At 46.8% G+C, this 16,893-nt stretch overlaps 1 protein-coding gene across 1 annotated transcript in view; it reads left to right on the top strand.

The window, feature by feature from the left end:
• Positions 1–16,893, top strand: part of LOC139424225 (hemicentin-1-like) — a 42,836-nt gene that overhangs the window by 12,267 nt on the left and 13,676 nt on the right. Inside the window, exons 6-13 of the mRNA XM_071175904.1 lie at positions 313–531; positions 644–976; positions 1,071–1,358; positions 1,832–2,095; positions 2,204–2,467; positions 2,691–2,781; positions 2,932–2,986; positions 3,082–3,317. Of these exons, the coding sequence (XP_071032005.1) occupies positions 313–531; positions 644–976; positions 1,071–1,358; positions 1,832–2,095; positions 2,204–2,467; positions 2,691–2,781; positions 2,932–2,986; positions 3,082–3,317 (1,750 nt within the window). The remainder of the gene's footprint in view (positions 1–312; positions 532–643; positions 977–1,070; positions 1,359–1,831; positions 2,096–2,203; positions 2,468–2,690; positions 2,782–2,931; positions 2,987–3,081; positions 3,318–16,893) is intronic.

Raw genomic sequence — 16,893 nt, 5'->3', positions numbered from 1 at the left:
ATTACTATCTAACATGTTAGTCATACTGAGAATCATACAAATAAGCTAATACCATCACCTTCTTCACCATCACTGTCATGATCATCATCATCATCATCATCATGTGCTTCATCATTTGTTCCAGATACTTCTTCTCTGAGCTGCTTAAGGGTGACCTACACCAGTATAGGCATCTGTTCCTTGATACCATCCGTGGACCTGCCTTGCACTACCATATATCCCACAGGTTAGACTCTGTTTTAAGTCTGGTAGATTCATTGTGTCAACTACAGAAGGAAACCAGAAAGTGTGTTTTTATTTGCTCTCATTCAGACCTGCAGGTGAAGGTGACTCCTGACACAGAGGCAGGGAAAAGGACACTGACCTGTAGCACCACCTGTACTCTGACTGGTAACCCCACCTACATCTGGGACAATAACGGACAGTCTCTTGCTTGGCTCACTTCCCAACAACACTCTGTCTGGAGTTCTGAAACAGAGAGTTACTCCTGTGCTGTTAAAGGCCATGAGGATCTCCGCTCTCCTGCAGTGTGTGAGTCTGGATTCTATTGGGATAATTTGTAGCTAACCTTTCTTTATAACAAAGTAAGGCAACTTTCTAACTTCAAGGTATATCTGAACAAAACTATTTCATGTATTTTCAGGTGTTCAGGGTCACAACTGCTGGAGGGTGACTTACACCAAGAGGAGAATCTGTGTCTTGAAGGGCTCCACAGTGGACATATCCTGCTCTTACACTCATCCCACTAGTTATATAGAACAAGGTTCATTCTGGTTTACACAGAAACACCCTGTAGATGTCAGGTCATATCCAGAGTCTGCAGGTCATGTGGAGTACAATAGGAACACAGAGAACCACCACACCATGACAATAACACACCTGACAGAGAAGGACTCGGCTGAATACAAATTCAGATTACTAACGACAGATGAGGGGAGATTTTCTGGCCTTCCTGGTGTGATGTTGACTGTCACAGGTAATACTCCACCTACAGTTATTACTGTAATAGGACAAGTCTAATCACATGACAAGCCAGTCTGGAGTCAAATATGACTGATGTTTCCTCTTAGATATCCTGTTGGAGATGGATCCTATGTCTGTGTCAGAGGGGGAGAGAGTCACACTGAGATGTAGAACCAAATGTACAGTCGGTCTCAACCCCACCTACATCTGGTACAAGAACGGACAAAGTCTGACCAACCCAGTCACCAGTTATAACAGCCTGATCCTAGACCCAGTCACCAGTTATAACAGCCTGATCCTAGACCCAGTCAGCAGTGAGGATGCAGGGAACTACTCCTGTGCTGTAGAAGGCTTAGAGAGAATCCTCTCTCCAGAAGAGACTCTCACTGTCAGATGTGAGTACATGGGGTGTTGATATATCTACAGTGAAAGTCATTGATATCATCTCTGTAATATATGGTTCTACATGTCAGTGTAATATACTAATCTCTACTAATTTACATCATCGCTCTAATACATGGTTCTACATGTCAGTGTAATATACTAATCTCTACTAATTTACATCATCTCTGTAATACATGGTTCTACATGTCAGTGTAATATACTAATCTCTACTAATTTACATCATCTCTCTAATACATGGTTCTACAGTCAGTGTAATATACTAATCTCTGCTAATTTACATCATCTCTATAATACATTGTTCTACATGTCAGTGTAATATACTAATCTATACAATTTTACATAATCTCTGTAATACATGGTTCTGCATGTCAGTGTAATATACTAATCTATACTAATTTACATCATCTCTTGCTTACTTACATGGTATATGAGTTCTTATTTGTTCTGTCATCTTCAACACCAGATGGCCCAAAGAACACCTCAGTTTCAGTCAGTCCCTCTGGTGAAATAGTGGAGGGCAGTTCAGTGACTCTGACCTGCAGCAGTGATGCCAACCCACCTGTGCAGAGTTACACCTGGTACAAGAAGAACGTAACCTCACCAAAAGCATCAGGACAGAGTTACAGCATCACTAACATCATCTCTGAGGACAGAGGAGAATATTACTGTGAGGCTGAGAATAAATATGGACGTCTCAACTCTTCTTCTGTGTCTGTGGACGTTCAGTGTAAGTTCACCTAACTTCATCTTTTAATCAGAGGATCACATTTAAATTCATATTTCAATAACAAGAAAAACACTATTTAATACACTGTTGTTACATATTGTCCACCAGACGGCCCAAAGAACACCTCAGTGTCAGTCTGTCCCTCTGGTGAAATAGTGGAGGGCAGTTCAGTGACTCTGACCTGCAGCAGTGATGCCAACCCACCTGTGGACAAATACACCTGGTACAAGAAGAACGTAACCTCACCAAAAGCATCAGGACAGAGTTACAGCATCACTAACATCATCTCTGAGGACAGAGGAGAATATTACTGTGAGGCCCAGAATAGAAGAGGATCTATGAACTCTACAGCTCTGATGATCATTGTAGCAGGTAAAGTTACATCTTCAATACAAATTGACAGGTTTCAAGCTGATCTTAATCATTGTGTTTTGACTGATTACACTTTGGTTTATAATTATGTGTTGTCTTATGATGTCACAAGTTTTATAAGAACCCAAAGTATTAACACGTATTGTGTTGATATTCTATAATGTGTTCGATTTTAGATTATAAGAACATGACATGTACTCATATCATCCATATTTTATTATAGGGAAACAAATATCAGTTCTGACTGCAGCTGTAGGAATCATTGTTGTTGTTCTGGTTCTCATCCTCTGTCTCTCTGGACTCATGTGGTTCAGGTGAGTGAGATGGCATATATTTTTATATAATTTCACTTTAGTCATTGTACATTTGAATTTGTTCTTAACTAACTTGCCTAGTTAAATACAAATAAATAAAAGTAACTTAATTTATTAATATCTTCATACATTCATTCATTTACAAAACAGGAAGAAGAACTCCACATCCACCTCCAACACAAGAGACACAGCAGATGATGGACAGGTGAGTCTGTTGGAATCAGAAGGTGACTGTGATGACTGTGTATTCTTTGTGGAACATTTCCACTCCTCATGTTGTCTGTTCTCTCTCTCCATCAGGGAGACTCTAGTCCAGTGTATGACAATGTCTCAAACATGGCCATGACCCCTACTGCAGCACAGACAGAGTCCACATACGACCAGGATGATGTTCACTACGCCAGCGTCCACTTCTCTCACTCCAAAAAACAGGAAGTGCCTCTGTACTCCACCGTCCAAGTGCCTCAGCCCCAGAAACAGGATGAGGATGTCCAGTACGCTGCTGTGAAATTCAACCTCCCCTGTTCTGCCACCCAGTGAGCACATTCTGCCATTACAACAACATAGTCAATACGAGAACATAGGGAACACACAGCATTAAAGGAGAAGTTTGCTTGTTTACAACCAAATCTGGATGGGGGGGGGGGGGTGGGGGGGGTGGAAAGTTGAATCTCATTTACTGCATTTCTACACAATTAAAACACTTTTAAATGGTATTTGGAAAACAGAAAAAAACAAGCAAAAATCACCTCAGTCCATTATCACCTCGGCTGCTGAAGGTTATCTCACCTCAGTCCATTATCACCTCAGCTGCTGAGGGTTATCTCACCTCAGTCCATTATCACCTCGGCTGCTGAGGGTTATCTCACCTCAGTCCATTATCACCTCGGCTGCTGAGGGTTATCTCACCTCAGTCCATTATCACCTCGGCTGCTGAGGGTTATCTCACCTCAGTCCATTATCACCTCGGCTGCTGAGGGTTATCTCACCTCAGTCCATTATCACCTCGGCTGCTGAGGGTTTTCTCACCTCAGTCCATTATCACCTCGGCTGCTGAGGGTTATCTCACCTCAGTCCATTATCACCTCGGCTGCTGAGGGTTATCTCACCTCAGTCCATTTTCACCTCGGCTGCTGAGGGTTATCTCACCTCAGTCCATTATCACCTCGGCTGCTGAGGGTTATCTCACCTCAGTCCATTATCACCTCGGCTGCTGAGGGTTATCTCACCTCAGTCCATTATCACCTCGGCTGCTGAGGGTTATCTCACCTCAGTCCATTATCACCTCGGCTGCTGAGGGTTGGCTCACCTCAGTCCATTATCACCTCGGCTGCTGAGGGTTGTCTCACCTCAGTCCATTATCACCTCGGCTGCTGAGGGTTGTCTCACCTCAGTCCATTATCACCTCGGCTGCTGAGGGTTGTCTCACCTCAGTCCATTATCACCTCGGCTGCTGAGGGTTGTCTCACCTCAGTCCATTATCACCTCGGCTGCTGAGGGTTGTCTCACCTCAGTCCATTATCACCTCGGCTGCTGAGGGTTGTCTCACCTCAGTCCATTATCACCTCGGCTGCTGAGGGTTGTCTCACCTCAGTCCATTATCACCTCGGCTGCTGAGGGTTGTCTCACCTCAGTCCATTATCACCTCGGCTGCTGAGGGTTGTCTCACCTCAGTCCATTATCACCTCGGCTGCTGAGGGTTGTCTCACCTCAGTCCATTATCACCTCGGCTGCTGAGGGTTGTCTCACCTCAGTCCATTATCACCTCGGCTGCTGAGGGTTGTCTCACCTCAGTCCATTATCACCTCGGCTGCTGAGGGTTGTCTCACCTCAGTCCATTATCACCTCGGCTGCTGAGGGTTGTCTCACCTCAGTCCATTATCACCTCGGCTGCTGAGGGTTATCTCACCTCAGTCCATTATCACCTCGGCTGCTGAGGGTTATTTCAGCTCAGTCCATTATCACCTTGGCTGCTGAGGGTTATTTCAGCTCAGTCCATTATCCCCTTGGCTGCTGAGGGTTATCTCACCTCAGTCCATTATCACCTTGGCTGCTGAGGGTTATCTCACCTCAGTCCATTATCACCTTGGCTGCTGTAGGTTAATTCACCTCAGTCCATCTACAAACACATAACCTATTAGCTATACAGTTGTAATGTTATACACCTGAAAGGGAGGAAATATGGGAAATGATTCACACTGACACACTAATCAGAGAAGAAATAAAAACATGTGACATTTTTAGAACTGTGTTGTTTGCATGTTGATAGTATTATAATGTAGAACTATAGGGAAGATCCCTGTGGAGACGTTTATATTGAAACATATCATATATATATATATATATATATATATATATATACAGTGCCTTGCGAAAGTATTCGGCCCCCTTGAACTTTGCGACCTTTTGCCACATTTCAGGCTTCAAACATAAAGATATAAAACTGTATTTTTTTGTGAAGAATCAACAACAAGTGGGACACAATCATGAAGTGGAACGACATTTATTGTATATTTCAAACTTTTTTAACAAATCAAAAACTGAAAAATTGGGCGTGCAAAATTATTCAGCCCCCTTAAGTTAATACTTTGTAGCGCCACCTTTTGCTGCGATTACAGCTGTAAGTCGCTTGGGGTATGTCTCTATTTTTGATTTGTTAAAAAAGTTTGAAATATCGATACTTTCGCAAGGCACTGTATACATATGGAAGATAGGTCCTGTGAAGATGTTCATATTGAAAAATGTATTTTTTTTATGTTCCTAAAGTGTTTGATTAGATTAGTACAGATTTTCACAGGGGACCCCACATGGGGCCCTGACCCCAAGTTTGGGATCCACTGTAAAAACCTCTCTCTCTGCTTGCTTCCTCTCTCTCTTGGTCTCCTCTACTTCTACCTGCATTGCAGCCTGCCTCAGCCTCTCCACTGAGCCCCACATCACTGTCTGTCTCAGTAGCCTGTTCTCTGTAAAGGACTTAGTAGTGTATGGTTTGCTCCTGCTGAGGTTGGCTCCATTTAACGTAAGCTTCTTACTTCGTCCTTCTAGCTGGCTAACATGCTAACATGCTAACATGCTGACCAGACTGGACACGTCCTTCTAGCTGGCTAACATGCTGACCAGACCGGACACGTCCTTCTAGCTGGCTAACATGCTTACCAGTCCGGACACGTCCTTCTAGCTGGCTAACACACTAACCAGACACGTCCTTCTAGCTGGCTAACATGCTAACATGCTAACATGCTGACCAGACCGGACACGTCCTTCTAGCTGGCTAACACACTGACCAGACCGGACACGTCCTTCTAGCTGGCTAACATGCTAACATGCTGACCAGACCGGACACGTCCTTCTAGCTGGCTAACATGCTGACCAGACCGGACACGTCCTTCTAGCTGGCTAACATGCTAACATGCTGACCAGACCGGACACGTCCTTCTAGCTGGCTAACATGCTGACCAGACCGGACACGTCCTTCTAGCTGGCTAACATGCTGACCAGACCGGACACGTCCTTCTAGCTGGCTAACATGCTGACCAGACCGGACACGTCCTTCTAGCTGGCTAACATGCTAACATGCTGACCAGACCGGACACGTCCTTCTAGCTGGCTAACATGCTGACCAGACCGGACACGTCCTTCTAGCTGGCTAACATGCTGACCAGACCGGACACATCCTTCTAGCTGGCTAACATGCTGACCAGACCGGACACGTCCTTCTAGCTGGCTAACATGCTGACCAGACCGGACACGTCCTTCTAGCTGGCTAACACTCTGACCAGACCGGACACGTCCTTCTAGCAGGCTAACATGCTGACCAGACCGGACACGTCCTTCTAGCTGGCTAACATGCTGACCAGACCGGACACGTCCTTCTAGCTGGCTAACATTCTGACCAGACCGGACACGTCCTTCTGGCAGGCTAACATGCTGACCAGACCGGACACGTCCTTCTAGCTGGCTAACATGCTGACCAGACCGGACACGTCGTGTGTGCGAACGTCACAAAATAAATGTAGAAATCCATGTTATTAAATTATAGCACCCACACTGCTCCCGCACGCCAAGGAGCATCTCCTCATTGGTTTATAGAAGCAGGTACCCACGTGTCATCTCCTCATTGGTTATACCCACGTGGGTGATTGAAAGACTAACTTTTTTGCCGGTCTTCGTGGTAATACTATGAAAGTTTAGATGCGATCACCATATAAGTTCAAAGATGAAAAGGCCTAGAAGGAGGAGAGATGACTAGAAATGATTCAGTTGGCCGTTTATGTGTAGATTAATTGTCGGAGTAGAGGACCTTGTGCATTTCAGGTAAAATAACAACTCAATGTTTAAATCCCAGGACAAATTATTTAGCAAGTGCAAGCTCACTAGCCAAATTGCCATACATGTTCAATGCTTTTCGACCTGTCCCCAAATTAATGTCATTTGTTTTGATATTTTAACCTGCGTGTCGTGATCGCGTTTGGTGTGGGGGGGAAAAATAAATGTATGCACGATAGCGCACGATGGCGCAAAGCCGGTTTGGGTTCCGTGTAGGTAAAATTAACCAGACCCTTCAATGTTCCTGCAATAGAAATGTCAGCTGGCAGCTATGCCCCCGACCTGACTGACACATCTATGAGCGACTACTTACCAGTTTGTGCACTCATTCTCCGAGAGTGATGTTTTTGTTTGGTGGATTTCTGTAGAAGCGGCAGGAGTTGCGAGATAGATTTTTAAAAAATGCCTTTTGTTTGGCATCTCGCAAACAGATTGTCAGCAGAGCTATCTGCTAGTTGGGGTATTTCGTTTCACGTCGCCCTCGGCCTGTTCAGCGAGAAGGGGAATTAGCCGTTTGAGAGAATGGTGAATGTGCTGCTGAAAAGGAAATCAGGGAGGAAGATCCGGGGGCAAACATAACGAACAAATCACAGTTCATGATTCCAATCGTTCGCAAAGAGGCAGGAGCGATTAGTCAGATCAAGAAAATAAACTGGGAGCAATGTTTAGATGTTCATTTCTTTATTTTCATTTATTCATAATTATTCATTTTCTTTGTGTACAGTATATGTATTAGGCTATTATTATTATTTTCAAAATAAACATTCGGTGTCCTCATATGTAGTTACGGCCATGTGCTCATTGGAGGAGTAGACAATGATGATGTCATAAATAATGCATATTCTGCTTTAAGGTAATTCATGCCTCAACACCATAAACAGGACGAGGATCTGCAATAAACTGCTGTGAAATGTAACCGCCTCACTGCTGCCCCCCTGTGACCATATTCTGCATTAAGGTCATTCATATGCTGCTGCTTATTGTAGGAGATGTCATCAATACGCAAAACAGTTGACCCCTAGTGACTACTAGTGATGTCATTTCCTTAATCTACCAACCCAAAAATGGACATCTCAAGACAATTACCATGACATGACTATAATGAGGGAGTAATGAGTTCCAAATGGCACTCTATTCCCTATTTAGTGCACTACTTTTGACCGAGCCCTATAGGCCCTGGTCAAACGTAGTGCACTATAAAGGGTATAGGGTTTCTTTGTTTCATTTCTGTTTCTCTCTCCTCAGACCAGCAGCAGCACAAGCAGCTGAGGTGGATGCCTCTGAGATCTACAGTACAGTCAACAAACCCAGAACCAAGAAGACTTGAACATAACAAACCCAGAACCAAGAAGACCTGAACACAACAAACCCAGAAACAAGAAGACATGAACAGAACAAGTTTGACAAAAACCTTGTATAAATATAAATATAAATAAAACCTTGTATCAGGGGTTTGTGGTATGTGTCCAATATACCACGGCTAAGGGCTGTATCCAAGTACTCAGTGTTGCGTTGTGCATAAGAACAGCCCTTAGCCATGGTATATTGGCCATATACCACACCTCCTCAGGCCTTATTGCTTAAGTTTATAATAGCAATAACAAACTTCAGGGGTTTGTGGTATATGGACAAGGGCTGTTCTTGAGTGAATATGCCGTGGTATATTGACCATATACTGCAATCCCCTGAGGTACCTTATTGCTATTATAAACTGGTTACCAACATAAATTGAACAGTAAACAAGTATTTTTGCATCATACCCGTGGCATATTGTCTGATATTGTTACGGTTTTCTTCGGTTGAAGTAGAGTCGGACCAAAATGCAGCGTGGTAATTTTCATACAAGTTTAATAATGATGAAAAAACGAACAATACAAAAACAACAAACGGAACGTGAAAACCTATACCGCCTATCTTTTTTAATTTTTTTTTTAGAAAAAATAATTTATCACATTCAATACCATTCATTCTTTACAACTCATCATTTTCATTCATACTTCAATAATGGTATTTTAATTTAACTAAACAAGAAACCCCAAACAAAACCTCAGGGGAGCATCTTCCCTCCCCGTCATCCTACAAACTACCTTTCCCTATCTCCCCGTCCCTAATCTATCCCCTTACAAATCTAAATGACACCCAGCCCTAAACCCCCCTTCCACCTCTCCCGGGCAGCATGCTGCCCCCACTTCCTCTCCTCCCTCTTCATCCTCCCCTTCAAATCTCCTTCCACCCTCCTTACTATCCCTTCCATCCCCCCAATCTCTCCCTGTCTTCACCATGTTCTGCCTGGCTTCCCACAGCCCCCGTTTAAAGAGACTCATGAGAAGCCAGAGCAGAAACCTGTCCCTATCCGTCCCTCTCGCTCTCCCTACACCTCTCTCTAACCTGGCCTACGTCAATACAAAATCCCCCCTTACCAAACCTAACAACACCCGTGCCCTAGCCCATACTACTCCGGCAAAGGCACAGTCCCAAAAGACATGGCGCACAGTCTCCTCCCTGCCACAAGAGGATCTTGGACAGGTGGGGGATTGCACCAAACTATACCGGTACATGATGGAACGTACCGGCAAGCACTTATGGAGGCTCAACCAATTCAGGTCCTTGAGCCTGTTGTCCAGACCCCGCGCCTGCACTCCCTCCCAGACCACTTCCGAGATGCCCACTACAGGTGCCGGACTCCCTGCCTTTCTGACCTCCTCGTACAGGTGCCTGTGATCTGAACCTACTCGGGCAACTTCAACCTCAGGGTGCGCACGCAGCCACTTGGCCGCATGACCAAAGTGCCACGGCAGCTGTTCCGCCCGAGGACCCGTGTTAGACCACACCATTACACTTCTCGCCTGATACGAGAAGAACACCCGCAGGAGGTAACCGGACGGGTGTATCACTGGATGAGCAAGCTCCGTTAACAAGAAAGAAACAAAAATTGCGTCCAGCTTGAGGGGGAAATGTGGTACCCCCCTACCTCCCTCCCCGATGGGACAGAGCATGCGCGCCCTGGCGACCCACTTGCACCTGCCACTCCACATGAACTGAAACACAAGCCTCACTAGAGGCCTCCTCAGACTAGCCGGCAATGGGTAGATGTACGCCAAATACAAAAGAGACGGCAACACATCTACCTTTAGGACCAGGACTTTGCCCATAAAAGACAAATACCTAGCCTTCCACATTGCTAGCTTCCTCTGTACCACTGCGATACGCATGTTCCAGTTTAGCGTCGCTGAGCCGGAGGTCTCAAAATGGACCCCGAGAGTCCTCAGGGCCCCCTCACAGAGAGATAACCCTCCGGGCACATCCGTTCTACCGCACCATCTTCCGAAAAACTTGACGGAAGACTTTGCATGGTTCAGAACTGCTCCCGACGCTCGGGTGAAATCCCCAAAGATGGCAAGGGACCTTGTCAGGCACGAGTCCTTGCACAGCAGCAAGGAAGTGTCGTCGGCGTACTGCGTCATCTTAACACGCAGCCCACCACTTCCAGGGATCAACAAGCCTTCCACCCCTGTGTCTGCCCTAATGGCAGCCCCCAGAGGCTCCATGTACAGAACGAAGAGGAGAGCCGAGAGTGGGCACCCCTGCCTGACCCCAGACGAGAGGTCAAAAACGTCACCCAAGTGACTATTTACACAAACTCGGCACCCCGCTCCGACATATAATGTACGAATCCATCCTATGAACTTCTCCCCAAATCCTAATCGACCTAACACTCTGTATAAAAAGGATCTATTCACGCGATCAAAGGCTTTCGCCTGATCTAGCGCTGCTACCATTAAAGGCAGTCCTCTATCTTCAACCCAAGCGATGGAGTCCCTGATTAACTGTAGGTTCCATCTAATAGAGCGGTCCTCTACCCCGCACGTCTGATCCTCATGGACGACGTAGGGAAGGGCTGTGCGCAACCGGTCTGCTAAAACCTTTGCAAGTAGCTTGTAATCTACACACAGCATGGTCAACGGCCGCCAGTTGCCAAGGTCTGTTACTTCCCCCTTCTTATATAAAAGTGACAGCACACCAACAGCCATTGATCCCCACGGGACCCCCGTCTCAAGGATGGCCTTCAAGACTTCGAGGACCACTGGTCCAAGTATACCCCAAAACTTGAGATAAAACTCAGCAGGCAGCCCATCCATCCCAGGCACTTCCCTTTTCCCATCCTCCTAAGAGCGCTCTCAACCTCTTCTAGTGAGATCTGGGCCTCCATAACTTCTCTAATGTCCTCCGGCAACCGCCTGGACAAGTGTTCTAAAAACACATTTCCCTGCTCTACATCTATTTCCCTTTCCTTAAATAAACCTTGGAAATGATCAGTTGTCACCCTGACCATATCCTCTGGTTCTCTAACTATACTACCATTTTCTTCCCTAACGCCATGCATTACCTTCCTACTCTGTCTGGCCCTAACCGACGTAAAGAACATAGCAGAACAAGTCTCATTGTGTTCTAGAAAGCCACTATGCGCACGCTCCAGGAAAGCTCGAGCCTTCCGCTCCTGCAACTCCCTGAGCTGCGCCTTTAGGGTTGCGGATCTCTCCCAGTCAAACGACCCGCCGAGTTTGCCTGCCTCGTACTCGAGTTCAATTAACCTTTGGATACGATCCACCTCCCTCCTCTCCTCCCTTTTTTTCCTCTTGCAATACCCTATTATAAAAGCCCTAATCCTCACCTTAACTAATTCCCACCACTCTAACACCCCCTCGCACATGGACCGGAGGCCTTCAAGCCTCCAAAAGAAAACAAAAAACCCGTCAACAAAAGCCTGCTCCTCCAGCACATCCCGATCTAACTTCCAGTACCCCCTACCAAAGAGGCAGACTGGCGACCACACCTGCAGTAACACCCCGTCATGATCCGAAAAGAAAACAGGCAACAGCCGCCCAGACAACTTACCCAAAGACCTGGGTACAAAAATATAGTCGAGCCTCCGCGCAACCCCCCTGGAGTTGCGTCATGTAGGACCGGCCATTTTCGGAGTAGTGCCACCATCAACCAGACCATGGCAAGCCATTAGCCCGGTGATGGCGCCTGCACTGCTATCCCCCCCTATTCCTAAATCTGTATTAAAATCCCCCCCTATCACTAATTTCCTATTTGTGACACACAGGGGCGCCAGACAGTCCACCATCTCCCTCCTGTCTGCCACCACCTGTGGCCCATACACCACCACTAATCTAAATTTACAATCCCTTATCGTGACATCCACCCCTATAACCCTCCCCTGCATCACCACAAAAGAACCCTCCACTTTTACGTCTCTGTGCCCACACAAAATCCCTACCCCCGATGAGTGCACCCCCCCAATACCCCAAACCGACTCCCCTTTGTCCCACTCCTTCTTAAACCTACTAACATCCCCTCCATCCCTCAGGTGAACCTCCTGTAAAAAACAAAAATCAAACCCCACACCCTCCAAATAACTAAAAACCGCCCTCCTCTTAACAAAATCCCTTAAACCCCTTACATTTAAACTAACAAAAGTAAAATTAGACCCCATGAAAGAATAAAATAAAAACATGTAATACACTCAAATACTAAACCCAGACAGAAAAAAACAAAAACAGGAGACTCACCCGATGCTCCCCTGCTCCATATCTACCGGTGATAACACCATCTGTACTCCCGACGTCCCCCCCTCTTCCTCCATCTCACCAACCCAGGATGCAGGAATAGTGTTTGGCTCCGGGGTGCCCTGCACCCTGGGTCTACCCCCACACTCCTCCCCCTCCCCAGCGCTGCAGCTGTTTTGGAAAAAAATAGGGGAGGCTGAGTCCCCAAACAAAAAACTCCCCACCTCCTCCTGCACCCAGTCCTGAGTCTTGTTAGGTGTGTCCCCACCCAAAAGAAGTTGAGGGCCTGGGGAAACCAGCAGCAACCCAGAGGTTTCTCTCACCCCCATCACTCTCTTGGCCATCCCCTCCCTCTCACTGTCGGCCAATCGCACCCTCCTCTTCATTCTCTTCTTTGGTGATGGCGGCAGTGGAGAGATACCACCCTCCCCCCCCGCCAGCTCCTCCACCATACCCCTCATCTCTTCCACCAGGGCACTTTCCCCCCACTCCACTTGCTCTTCCACCGTCTCCTTCTCCACCACTCCTCCCTCGCTTTCTTCTCTCTCATGCTCCTCCACTCGCTTGCCTTCTTCTGCCACTTTTCCTGGTTCTCCTACTCCCGTGCCTTCCGTTTCCTTCTCTCTTCCATCCACCACTTCTTGCTCCTCCTCCTTCCTTGCGACCCTCCCCTCTGGACCTGTACTCTGGTCATGAGGCATTCTTCCTTCCCCTCCTCTTCTTCCCCCATCCTCCGCTCCTGCCCCCCCCCAGCCACAGACGCGTATGACCTCTGACGAGCCGGACACCCCCGCCACAGGTGTGCTAACGAGCCACACCCGTGGCACGCCTTAGGCTCGTCACAATCCTTCGCCTCGTGCTCCCCAGATCCACAAAATCTGCATTTTCTTGCGCTGCACGAGGCGAAGATGTGGCCATAGGCCATACAGCGCCTGCAAAATGGAGGCTGACGTGCATAAAACAACGTCCCCCTGTCAGCCCCCAGGGAGAACATAGCAGGAGGATGGAGGTAGCCACCATGTCCCTTTGGATCCTCCCTGAGGAGGGCCTGGAAGCCTCTCCTCCCATTCCAAAACCCAAGGGAGTCTTTGAGGTGCCTTGCTGAGGAGACGTTATCCATGTATCTCCCCAGAAAGGCCCTCACCTCTTCATCCTTAACGTATGGGTTGTAAATATTGACAGTTACAACCCTAAAGTTGTTCCTCGCCAGGCTTGTTATTTCATAGTAGCACATCGGCCTCTCACCTCCCACTGCTCTTGCCCTTCTCAGGATATCATCGTGTTTCTCCTCTGTATGTAGTGCCACGTCGTATGCTCCCTCCAACGAGTTGCCTTGGAAGCAAAACACGTCCTTCACCGTCAGTTTTAAAATCCCCATCAAGATTGTCTTTCCAAAAGTTTCCCGTCCTAAAGGCTCCAACTCCTTTTCCTTCCAAGCAAACCGAATCGTGTTGGCCAGCCAAATCCCAGGGACCGACGTGTTGATGTATTTTGCACCATCTCCGCAAGGAGAATGGCGCTCGTTCTCTTCTCTTCCAAAACAATGAAAAAAGAAAAACCAAAGTGACTGAGCCCTATTTTTTTTTTAAATAAAAAATAGTTTATTATCATCAATACCATTCATTCTTTACAACTCATAATTTCCATACAAACTCAAATAGTGGTATTTTAATTTAAACAAAACAAAAACCCCAAACAAAACCTCAGGGGAGCATCTTCCCTCCCCGTCATCCTACAAACTACCTTTCCCTATCTCCCCGTCCCTAATCTATCCCCTTACAAATCTAAATGACACCCAGCCCTAAACCCCCCTTCCACCTCTCCCGGGCAGCATGCTGCCCCCACTTCCTCTCCTCCCTCTTCATCCTCCCCCTCAAATCTCCTTCCACCCTCCTCACTATCCCTTCCACCTCCCAATCTCTCCCTGTCTTCACCATGTTCTGCCTGGCTTCCCACAGCCCCCGTTTAAAGAGACTCATGAGAAGCCAGAGCAGAAACCTGTCCCTATCCGTCCCTCTCGCTCTCCCTACACCTCTCTCTAACCTGGCCCACGTCAATACAAAATCCCCCCTTACCAAACCTAACAACACCCGTGCCCTAGCCCATACTACTCCGGCAAAGGCACAGTCCCAAAAGACATGGCGCACAGTCTCCTCCCTGCCACAAGAAGATCTTGGACAGGTGGGGGATTGCACCAAACTATACCGGTACATGATGGAACGTACCGGCAAGCACTTATGGAGGCTCAACCAATTCAGGTCCTTGAGCCTGTTGTCCAGACCCCGCGCCTGCACTCCCTCCCAGACCACTTCCGAGATGCCCACTACAGGCGCCGGACTCCCTGCCTTTCTGACCTCCTCGTACAGGTGCCTGTGATCTAAACCTACTCGGGCAACTTCAACCTCAGGGTGCTCATGCAGCCACTTGGCCGCATGACCAAAGTGCCACGGCAGCTGTTCCGCCCGAGGACCCGTGTTAGACCACACCATTACGCTTCTCGCCTGATACGAGAAGAACACCCGCAGGAGGTAACCGGACGGGTGTATCACTGGATGAGTAAGCTCCGTTAACTTCTTGAGAATACTTGACACGCAGACGTCCCAAGTATGCCCCTGGAAATGCAAATGCGCTACGCTAAATGCTAAATGTACTCGTTACAACTCAATCTTTGATCAAAATTCACAAGCAGGGTATTGAATTAAAGCTACACTCGTTGTGAACCTAGCCAGCAAGTCAGATTTTTAAAATGCTTTTCGGCGAAAGCATCAGAAGATATTATCTGATAGCATGCACCCCCCAAATTGCCAGCTCGACACGTAAACAACAGATTTTGCGATAGCCGGCGCTACCCAAAACGCAGAAATAAAATATAAAACATTCATTACCTTAGACGAGCTTCTTTCTTGGCACTCCTATATGCCCCATAAACATCACTATTGGGTCTTTTTTTCGTTTAAATCGGTCCATATATACCCAAAATAGCTTTGTATGGAAGTTGTGTCATTCAGAAAAAATCATCGTTTTTAAACGCTGCGTAATTTTTTTAAATTAAAAAGGTCGACGATAAACTTTCACAAAACACTTCGAAATCCTTTTGTAATCCAACTTTAGGTATTAGTAAACGTTTATAATCTATCAAAATGATTACAGGGCGATGTCTCTTCAATAGGTCTTCACTTCAAAAACCATGCCATCTGATCTCTCCCTCAACTGCATCCGGGTGAAGACTGGGAAAATGGAGGTCAGACAGAAGGATTTTCCAACAATTAATTCAATTGAAAATTAGGACAATGGCGCCATCGTGCGGAATTTGTATGAATTGCAGGCAGATTCCCATTAAATTCTGTTCTCTTTTAACAACTGGTGGAAGTGACTTATGGAAATTATTTTTTGCTTTCAGAGAGCAGTTTTTCTTGCGTTTTTCAATGAAACACACAATCTGTTATAGTCACAGCCGTGATTTAACCAGTTTTATAAACTTCAGAGTGTTTTCTATCCACACATACTAATCATATGCATATACTATATTCCTGGCATGAGTAGCAGGACGCTGAAAAGTTGCGCGATTTTTAACAGAATTTTCAAAAAAGGAGGGGGTAGAAGTAAGAGGTTTTAACAAGAAAGAAAGAAATTGTGTCCAGCTTGAGGGGGAAATGTGGTACCCCCCTACCTCCCTCCCCGATGGGACAAAGCATGCGTGCCCTGGCGAACCACTCGCACCTGCCACTCCACATGAACTGAAACACAAGCCTCACTAGAGGCCTCCTCAGACTAGCCGGCAATGGGTAGATGTACGCCAAATACAAAAGAGACGGCAACACATCCACCTTTAGAACCAGGACTTTGCCCATAAAAGACAAATACCTAGCCTTCCACATTGCTAGCTTCCTCTGTACCACTGCGATACGCATGTTCCAGTTTAGCGTCGCTGAGCCGGAGGTCTCAAAATGGACCCCGAGAATCCTCAGGGCCCCCTCACAGAGAGATAACCCCCCGGGCACATCCGTTCTACCGCGCCATCTTCCGAAAAACTTGACGGAAGACTTTGCATGGTTCAGAACTTCTCCCGACGCTCGGGTGAAATCCCCAAAGATGGCAAGGGACCTTGTCAGGCACGAGTCCTTGCACAGCAGCAAGGAAGTGTCGTCGGCGTACTGCGTCATCTTAACACGCAGCCCACCACTTCCAGGGATCAACAAGCCTTCCACCCCTG

Source organism: Oncorhynchus clarkii, chromosome 13 (assembly GCF_045791955.1).
Source record: "Oncorhynchus clarkii lewisi isolate Uvic-CL-2024 chromosome 13, UVic_Ocla_1.0, whole genome shotgun sequence".
In the NCBI taxonomy this organism is placed as follows: Eukaryota; Metazoa; Chordata; class Actinopteri; order Salmoniformes; family Salmonidae; genus Oncorhynchus; species Oncorhynchus clarkii.
Note: the sequence above shows the minus strand (reverse complement) of the source record. Positions and strands in the feature narration are given on the sequence as shown.